The sequence below is a fragment of the Elephas maximus genome, chromosome 3 (assembly GCF_024166365.1).
Source record: "Elephas maximus indicus isolate mEleMax1 chromosome 3, mEleMax1 primary haplotype, whole genome shotgun sequence".
Taxonomy (NCBI): Eukaryota; Metazoa; Chordata; class Mammalia; order Proboscidea; family Elephantidae; genus Elephas; species Elephas maximus.
Window position 1 is genome coordinate 64,117,189 of NC_064821.1, and position 9,547 is coordinate 64,126,735.

At 45.1% G+C, this 9,547-nt stretch overlaps 1 protein-coding gene across 1 annotated transcript; it reads left to right on the forward strand.

Annotated features, from left to right (window-relative positions):
• The first annotated feature begins 1,158 nt into the window (after positions 1-1,158).
• On the forward strand, positions 1,159-5,391 carry RPL11 (ribosomal protein L11). Its single transcript, XM_049878245.1, has 6 exons — positions 1,159-1,243; positions 1,992-2,142; positions 3,134-3,240; positions 3,610-3,741; positions 4,762-4,872; positions 5,313-5,391. Exons 1-6 carry the CDS (start codon positions 1,238-1,240, stop codon positions 5,340-5,342), a joined length of 537 nt encoding a protein of 178 aa, XP_049734202.1. The 5' UTR covers positions 1,159-1,237; the 3' UTR covers positions 5,343-5,391.
• The last annotated feature ends 4,156 nt before the right edge of the window (positions 5,392-9,547 follow it).

A 9,547-nucleotide genomic window follows, 5' to 3' on the forward strand; every position in this document is an offset into this window, starting at 1 on the left:
ATGACATTGATTGTATTTTCATCTTGTAACAATGTAACATAATAATGGTGATTATCACTCTCCTTTTCCAAACTACTCTACCACATTAACACAAACCCAACGTCCCCCGAACAAACCTGCCCCTTTTCTCCTTCCTCCCACCCGTGGTAACCATTAATAATCTTTGGCTTCTACATATTTGCTTATTTCATGTAAGTGAGACATACAATATTTCTCATTTTGCAACTGCCTTATTTTGCTCAGTACAATGTTTTCAAGGTTCATCCATACTGTGATATGCATCAGAACTTCATTTCTCTTTATGACTGCATAATATTCCAATGCACGTATAGACCACATTTTGTTTGTTCATTCGCCTGTTTTGGTTGTTTCCACCTTTTGGCTATTGTGAAAAGTGCTGCCATGAACACAGGTGTACAGGTTTCTGTTTGCATTCCTGCCTTCACTTCTTCTGACTCTGTATACCTAGAATTGGGATTGCTGGATCATACCTCATTTGACAACTTCATGAGCTATAGGTACTACTGCCTGTTTTACAGCTGAGGTAAACTGAGGCTGAGTGAGGTCTAATTAGTAACCAGCCCAAGGCCACATAGGTATTACGTGGCCAAGACAGGCTCCTACCTGTCTGTCTTCACAGCTCAGGACTCTTAAGCCACCACTCTATTTGTAAAAATTTGATTTGTTTACATTGTTACAGTACAAATTCTTTATTTGCTTCACAGTTTGGAGAACTGATTTAATACAGCCTTGCAGTTCCATTTCATTTGGAGCCCTGGTGGCGCAGTGGTGAAGACCTCGGCTGCTAAGCAAAAGGTAATCAGTTCGAATCCACCAGCTGCCCCTGGGAAACACTACGGTGCCTTTCTACTCTGTCCTACAGGGTCGCTATGAGTCGGAATCAACTCGACGGCAACGGGTTTTTTTTTTTTTTTGGCAGTTTTATCCCGCAAGAAGCACCAGGTCTTGATAGTGTATGAGAAGAAAGGTGTCAACGGGGTCCGGAAGCTCAAAAAAACGCTAGTTCAGAGAGCTTTAAAAACTATCCTCGGAAAACGTCAGCCGGCGTCGCCTGCTGTTGCCAGCAGTGGCCACGAGGGGGAAGCCGATGCCGAGCTGCAGGAGGCACGCCTCTCTTCCTCTCTCTCATCTCTCTGGTTTGCTTGGGAAAAGAGCCCGCCTCCTGGCCCATAAGGCCCAGGGCCGGAAACCTCGCTCTCTTTTCCTGTTCTCCATCATGGCGGTGAGTAGCTGAGGTTTAGGGTTTGCTTACTTCATCCGCCTCCATCCGCGGCTGGCTGAGGCCTCGTGGGCTGCCCTGTCCGTGGCCCGAGGAGAACGGAGCCCGCAATGCCGGCCAGGCCGAAACTGGCGGAGCGGCGCGGGTGCGAAGCCGGTCCCCTCCCCTCGCATCCTCCTAGCAGCGGGCTCCGGGCAAGCTCCCGGAGGGCTTAGAGGGCCGGCCTGGCCGAATGGGGCGGCCCAGGACTCGGGCTCCGGGCCCGTCCCCGGTCTCAGGGGCTTGGGGCTGTTTCCCGGGGTCAGGAACCGTCAGTTGGTTCCTCTGTTTGGGGCGTCAGCCTTCGGCCGTAGCCAGCGAGCAGGACTGTGGAATGGGGTGGGGGGAACGTCGCATAACCACGTGTTTCCTGTTTTCTCAGCAATTAAGCTTTATTCTCTAATCAGCCCTGTAATGGGGGCGCTCTTCCACAGGCTGCACCTTGAGCCCTTTGAGGTTCATCCTCGGTGGTTAACTTAACGCTCGGTACCTCGGTCTCAGATCACCCGTTACGTGGCCGGAGGAAGATGCAAGGTCTCGAGTTGTATTTTTTTAATGCGTCTGTTACAAACACGGTGAAACACTTAGGGCTTTTGTTGCAATTTGAGATGAACAGAAACATGCTGTGAAAATGGAAAGAGTAATAAAGATACTAAGTTTGCAACTGTGTTGGGCTTGTAAGTGTGTTGACTGCTGCGCTTGCCCGTTGCAGCAGGATCAAGGTGAGAAAGAGAACCCCATGCGGGAGCTTCGCATCCGCAAGCTCTGCCTCAACATCTGTGTGGGGGAGAGTGGAGACAGGCTGACCCGGGCAGCCAAGGTGTTGGAGCAGCTCACAGGCCAGACCCCTGTGTTCTCTAAAGGTGAGTAATGTTATTACACCAAGTTGTTTCTTAACTCACCTGCTGTCAGGCCAGCTTCGTGCCCAGTTTGAAGGTGACAGTTGGCATAATTTCTAAAAAGCGTGAAGTATATGAACTACATGAGGAGTATCTTCCTTTGAAGATAGGATTTGGTGTCAGAATACTTGATTTTATATGAGCAGAGATGAAGCTAAAACTATCCCAGGTAGAGATTTTCCACCCAGGGCGTGCAGTCCCTGGGTGGTGCATATAGTTTGAGATTGGCTATTAACTGAAAAGCTGGCAAGGTTGTGGTTCATTTCCATCCAGCAGCACTGTGGAAGAAAGGCCTGGCCATCTTCCTGTAAGATTACAGCCATTGAAAACCTTATGGACTGCAGGTCTCTCACATGGGGTGGGTGTGTCTGAAGTATAAAGTTGTGAAGGACAAAATGAGTTGGTATGTGTGAAGTGCCTTCTACATACCAAGGGAAATGGAGGTGTTAACTATTGTTACTTTGTTTTTAAAGTGTTATTGACTTAGAATAAAGATTGATTAAAGTGTCTGGGTTCAAAATTAGCCTACCACCTGTGTGACTTTACGCAAGTTTGTTAATCTCAGAACCTCATCTGTAAAGTGGGGATAACAGCACAATAAGATTTTAACAGTAGCTATTATGGGTGTTTTGTTTTCTTAAGAACACAAGGACTGTTTTCCTTTCTAGGTGGCCTGTTTGGCTTATTCTGGTTGTGACCTTGACCTTCCTGAGTCTTTAATATGGTTTCAAGTTTTTAATTGTTTGAATTGTGGTTGGGTGACTTCGAGAATCTGTTTTCTGTGTTGTAGATGAAATCAATTAACAGATGTAGGTGGAACTAGTTAGACTACCACCGCTTAAGTGTGTAGATGGATTCTTAGTATCTCATTTGAGTTACGGAGATGATGTTTTGGGAAGAAGCAAGTGCCTGGGATTATGACAACACCTCGCTGCTTGTTCCCTTTTGCCTGCAGCTAGATACACCGTCAGGTCCTTTGGCATTAGGAGAAATGAAAAAATTGCCGTCCACTGCACAGTTCGTGGGGCCAAAGCAGAGGAAATCTTGGAGAAAGGTCTAAAGGTGAGACTGATTCCCTAATGATTGCAAAGAGTATTTAATTACGGTGGTAGTAATTACTACTAATGTTTTTGAAGCTTCTAAAGGGCTTTTTCTGCACCCAGCAGTTTTAAAATACATTCTGTTCTTTGGTGGCTTAAAAGGTACTGGGCATTGTTGTGTTGCCATTGCTTTCCCTGGGGTTTTCCCTGCTCTTTGGCAATTGGGAAAGCTCCACAGAATCTGTAGAATTGGGATGTCATTTGGTGTCAGGGAGAGGTTTCGTTCCCAGCCAAGTTTTTCTTTGATGGGGGTGCTGAGTGTTGCAGGCTGAGCGAATTATCTTTTGAGGAGTTGATGCTGATGAATGTCATTACTGCGTTTTCTTCTCAGGTGCGGGAGTATGAGTTGAGAAAAAATAACTTCTCAGATACTGGAAACTTTGGTTTTGGGATCCAAGAACACATCGATCTGGGGATCAAATATGACCCTAGCATTGGTATCTACGGCCTGGACTTCTATGTGGTATGAATATTTAATCTTCTCTGCTCTTGGTCTTTGCAGAGAGCAATCTACTGCTGCTTTATTTTGTATGTGCTCTCTTGATGTTCAGGTCTGGGGTTGAAGCTTTGAGTATTGTCTGCTTGTCTGTTCTCCTCTTTTGGGAAGGTGTGCGTCCTGTGTGGCAGGCATAGGGATACAGTAGTAAACGAGATAGACAGGATCCCTGCTGTCAGGAAGCTTACAGTCTAGCATCTAGTGAGCACCAACATGGCCTAAAGGTGGAAGGAAGAAAGTGTTCAATCCAGGCACTGAATTGGAAAATTTTTGAGAGAGAGTGTTGGTGCTACTTTTGGCGCATGGGTTAGCTGCTCGCTGCTCTGGGGCTGCTCTTTCCCAGCCCGCCCAGTAGATCCAAGGATGGGGTGACATCTGCCCAGATGATACAGACAAGAGTTTTGGGTGACGTGGCTGTTTGCTCGGGATGGGGATTTTTAAATGTGGAGATGACCATTTGTGTTAGCAGCATTTTGGTCCAACCATACAACTAAAATAGTAATGAGATAGGATGATGATAGGGAGTTTGGGGGTGGCAAAAGTTTGGAAAACATTTTTGAGCTGAACCAGAATGGGGAAAGTTTGACTTTGTTTCTTTATGCGTCTCAGAATTTTTGAAGTTTTTTTTACAATATACATGTTGTAGTAAGTTTTGGGTTTTTTTTTTTTTTTTTTTTTTTTTTGACGTTATTTTTTTAGAAAGTGCTTTGGAGGTTGGGGAAGCAGTGGTGGAGGATCTTTACCATTGGAAGTTTAGGTAGGAAGGGGGAGGGTGCTGAAAGTTCCAGCCTCCAGAGTGAACCTGTAGCGTGGTGGTGTGTTGTCTGGGATGCTGAGAGCAGTTCTGCCAGGCAATTACGAGCATGGGTCTTGCTCCAGAATTCATTGGGCTGCAGGTGACTCTCGAACATCTCTCCAGTGTGTGAGTCTTGTCTGTCCGCTCTTGACTTGAGCTAGCTAGGTGACTGTTGGTTATTCCTGGGACAGGTGCTGGGTAGGCCAGGTTTCAGCATCGCAGACAAGAAGCGCAGGACAGGCTGCATTGGGGCCAAACACAGAATCAGCAAAGAGGAGGCCATGCGCTGGTTCCAGCAGAAGGTAAAGCTGATTTATCAAGTGAGGCGGTGGTCTGTGGTGGTGGTGAATGGAGTTGGGATTTGGGGGTGCAGAATATAGCACCATTTGGCGGGTAGCTTTTTTTAAAAAATGGAATATTTGGGCACTTTGGTATATGGGAGCTTCCAGGGCTGGTGGTTGGAAAAAAACACCCAGAACTAAGTTTTCTGCTGTCCAAATGAATGTGGGTAGCTGGAAGGGGAGGAATATGGCTTTAAAAGGTGCCCCCTTTTCTGAAGATACAGAGGTTGAGCACAGTGTTGGAATTTTAAAACAAGCCAGCTTCCTGTTTGGTCCAAAAGGGGTGTGGGGTTTAGAGCCAGAGTTCTGCGTATCAGGTTTTAACTCTCAAATGTTAGCCATTGCTGCAGTCTTTGCCATTGCCGCCTATTCTGAAAAAAATAAAATCTCTTCTCTTTCAGTATGATGGCATCATCCTTCCTGGCAAATAAATTTCCGTTTCTATGCAAAACGCCAATAAAAAATTTTCAGTGAAATGTACGTTACTGTTGTGTGTTCTGTGAGAGGAGCCTGGCCATGTTGAAGTCCTTGGACATCAAGCCACTTAAAGCTTCGATGGGAATAGCGGGTAACCAAACCCTGTCGTCCTGACTGGAGGCCAGTGTTGCCTGGCAGATGGAGTCCGCGATGTGTAGCGTTGCCCGTGCTCCCCACACCCTGGTTGACGTGCTGTGGTGCGGCAGTGTGCCTTTCATGTAAACTGATGTTAGGGAGGCGGCGGGTATGGTTGGGGTTGGGGTTTGAAGTTAGGTGGGGTGCAGTGCTTGCCATGTTCTAGGAGGCTCCCCTCTGGTGATCCTGTTCGTCACTAAGGATTTTATCAGTACTGATATGCTGGTAGGGTATCACAGGCTCTGGTGTGGCCCTTGGGATTAAATCTTGGCTTAACTGTTCAGGCTCCATTTTCCTTTGAAATGAGAATTCTGAGTTGTTGAGGGGCAGTATAAGTGGAGTGAATAAAAGGGTGGTCTTTGAGACAAATTGCCTGGATTTGCTTCCCAGCCCTGCTGTCCGCTAGCTCTGTTACCCTGAGCGGGGTTATTAATCTCCACCTCACTTTCCTCATCTGTATCAGAGAGGCAGTGATAATAACCCTCAGAGGGTTAAATGGATTAGTACTTGGAGAAGGCTTAGACCAGTACCAGTCCCAAGTGCTCAGAGTTACTTTCATTTATTTATTTATTTTGGTATATATGAGACATGTCTTATAAGTTTGCTCCCCCTTTTGGTGTGGAAGTTAGGCTTGCACCTGTACTTTTCCAGATCACTGGAACAGTGACATGCAAAAACCATTTCTCTGACCATTAGACACAATACTTGACCAGCGGGTTGGTTCATGGTTTTAAAACCTTGCATTTAAATTTTAAGCACATTTTAATTCAGGTATATAATTTATTCATATGTGACTAATGAGTTCATTTGTCCTCCGGCCACCTTTTAATTGCTGTTAAATGGTCCCCTGATTTGTTACCTGCTTTTATAGAGGCATTTTTTTAACGTGACAAGTACTTGCTGTGCCCTATTTTTTTTTTTTTAATGAAAATATGGTATTTTTTGTCTGCCTGATATTAAAATTAACACAGTAGATGTTCTCTTTTCCAGTTAAGATCAGATCCATTTGGTTAAAGGGGAGAATCATGAAATGTGTTCCCATATGTTATCGATCTCGCTTAAAATATAAATGTGCGTTCACATGTCAATCTTTTGCAGTAGGGCCAGGGTCACCACCTAAACAGAATGAAAACCTCTGAAGAAGTCTGATTCTTGTGATTCTGCTTCATTTTTAGAGGGGGGAAAGCACTCATTTTTATAACGTATGTAATTACAATAACAACTACAACTGACATAAACATGGTTGGGAACAAACTAACTCTTGGGGACTACGCAGTCAAGTAGCGCTGAGTGCTCGCTGCAGTGGGGAGTCAGTACGTTTTACAGAGGAGATGGAGGATGTATCTCAGTGTAACCGAAATGAAGCGTTTCAGAAGTAGGAAGTGTAAAAAGTGAAAGTCCCTCTAATGCTCCTGCTAACCACGTCCACGTTAACTGCTCTCAGCCACCTGCTGTGTGTCTCATGTTTTTGTGTTGATATTACTATCGGTCTTGCTGTATTGTGTACTTGGTTGAACAAAAAAATACCTGGGCTCCTGGCCCAGTGGAAGGAGCACTGCTGGGTGTTCAGAACCAAAACAAACCCACTGCCGTCGAGTCGATTCCTACTCATAGCGACTCTATAGGACAGAGTAGAACTGCCCCATAGAGTTTCCAAGGAGCGCCTGGCGGATTTGAACTGCCATCCTCTTGGTTAGCAGCTGTAGCACTTAACCACTACACCACCAGGGTTTTCAGAGATCCAACAATTTTAGTCCTAGCTGTAGCTAGCAGGTTTGGGATGAATCATCAAACATCTGGACTGGAACAAGTGGAAACATTTCCCTAACCAGCTTAGAGCAACTTGTGCTTGCCACTGACCTGATTAGAAGTTTGACTTCAGTCGCATCCCGCTGAAGCAGTGAAGTTTTGGGTTGGACTTGAAGTAGGTAGGTAGATAAGGTCACCTGGGAGTTAGTTAAAGCTCTGAGGCCCCACCTCAAACCTGCTGAATTAGACTCTGCCTTTAACCCTTAGGTAACCCAGTTATTTTCTGCTTTGAATTTTTTGCTGTTAGCATGCTTTCATTAATGGAAGCATGCCGAGTCACTGAGTGTATTTGGATTTTTGGTAGATAGTGTGGGCTTTCTTTCTTGCCCCTACTCACAAGCCTACCCTAAGTGTTCAGTGGTACATATGAAGTACCACTAATCATACCCTAGAGTGCCCACTGGTGTCTGTTGGTACATAAGTATAACAAAATCTCGTTTTCTTTTTCCTACCATAAATTCAGACAGCTCATACAATACCCTGTAAAAATAGTAGTTTACAGCGCATGCCCATTTCTTTGGTTTCAAACAGTCATAAAGGCCCCTGCCTTGTGGTAGCATGCACTATCAGTGTACAGCAGCTTCCCAGTAAACCCCAGAGGCTGAAAAAGTTCATGGTTGCTGTATGACTGCCAGGCACAAAGGGTTAACAAGATCCACAGGTGGTTTGTATGCACGTTGAAGTTTAGCAGCACTGGCCACATCCTAATACCAAAAAGGTGGGAGGACATGAGTGTCAAGGTTTCTTTAATAAATTTAGTTTTGTTTTTGCTGTGTGGTTATTTTTCTCCTTTAGCTACCCATTAAAGCTTGGCAGTGGATCAGCGTTTGGTGGCCTTGTGCCCCATGTCACATTGTGTAATTGTCTTTGGAGTAAGGTGGTGTCTTTAGTGGGCATCTGTCTTAATATCCCAATACCAGGCCAAGAGAAGCCGCATGCTATTTTGCTGAATAAATGTTCTAGCTCTGCAGCTGTCCTCTAGGGCATAGTTCTCAAGCTGGGTCAGTATTCCCCAGCCCCATCCTGGGGTAGTTGAACATTTAGGGGAATGGATTTTTGATTTTCACAGTAATTGGAGCTGCCATGGGCATTAAGAAACCCTGGTGGCATAGTGGGTTTTTTTGTTTGTTTGTTTTATGGGCATTAGTACTTGAAGGTCAGGAGTGTTATTCCATTCAGGATAATCCCATGCAAACCAGTAAATACCTAAAGTGCTGTAGGTATAAAGGGTGTCACTGATAAGTGATAGAGCTGGACAGCTGTGCAAGCAGTAGGAGGGAGACCCCAGAGTATTTGGAGTGGTTGAGGAACAGCAGAGAGACCTTGTGGCTAGAGTGAGCAAAATTGGAGGCCAGTGAGGGGCTGGATTCTGGCGAGTGTGGAAAGCCTACCACTGCAGGTTTTGGCTGCTGTGACAACATGAGAAGGGATTTAGGGCAGAAGTGGGGAAATAATTAGGTTATGGTGTTTTATACCTGTGTGCTGGTATTTTCATCCATATAGGATGGCAAAAGGATAGGAGTAAAAATCTGGTAATAGTCTAAGTATCCTTTTAAAGGTGTGATCAAAACTTTAAAAAGTGTGTGAGAATGTGTGTCTATAGATACATACATAGAGATGTACATATTGGAGCCCGGGTGGCACAGTGGTTAAGTGCTAACTGCTGTGAACCAAGAGGTCAGCAGTTGGACTCCACCAGCCACTCCCAGGAAACCCCTGTGGGGCAGTTTTCTGTTCTGTCCTATAGGGTCACTATGGACCTGACGACAGGTTTGGTTTGGTTTTTAAATGTATATATACACACGCAGACATTCACTGTGTTTCGAGCTGTTAGGTAGAAAATTCCTGACCACAGGGATTGTTTTAATGTTAAATAATACACATGTTAAAAGCAGCACAGCTCGCAGAAGAGCGCAGGCCTAGGGAGGAGGTTCTCCCCATTGGAATCCCAGTACTTGCAAACTGCTAATGTTGCCTTATAGGCTTTTTATAATTTTAGTGTAGTTGAAAGCGGTGATTTTAATTTGTGCGTTTTACCCTGAACATAATTGTTCTCATGTCATTACAATGGCTTCATGATGGTCCATTTTATGGATGTATAGGACACACATACTTTGGACATGTTATCAGGAGGGACCAGTCCCTGGAGAAGGACATCATGCTTGGTAAGGTAGAGGGTCAGCACAGAAGAGGAAGACCCTCAACAAAATGGATT

Coding starts and splice junctions, on each gene's coding strand:
- RPL11 (XM_049878245.1), top strand. Junction 2,143..3,133: donor GACCCCTGTGTTCTCTAAAG/GTGAGTAATGTT, acceptor TTTTGCCTGCAG/CTAGATACACCGTCAGGTCC. Junction 4,873..5,312: donor TGCGCTGGTTCCAGCAGAAG/GTAAAGCTGATT, acceptor CTTCTCTTTCAG/TATGATGGCATCATCCTTCC.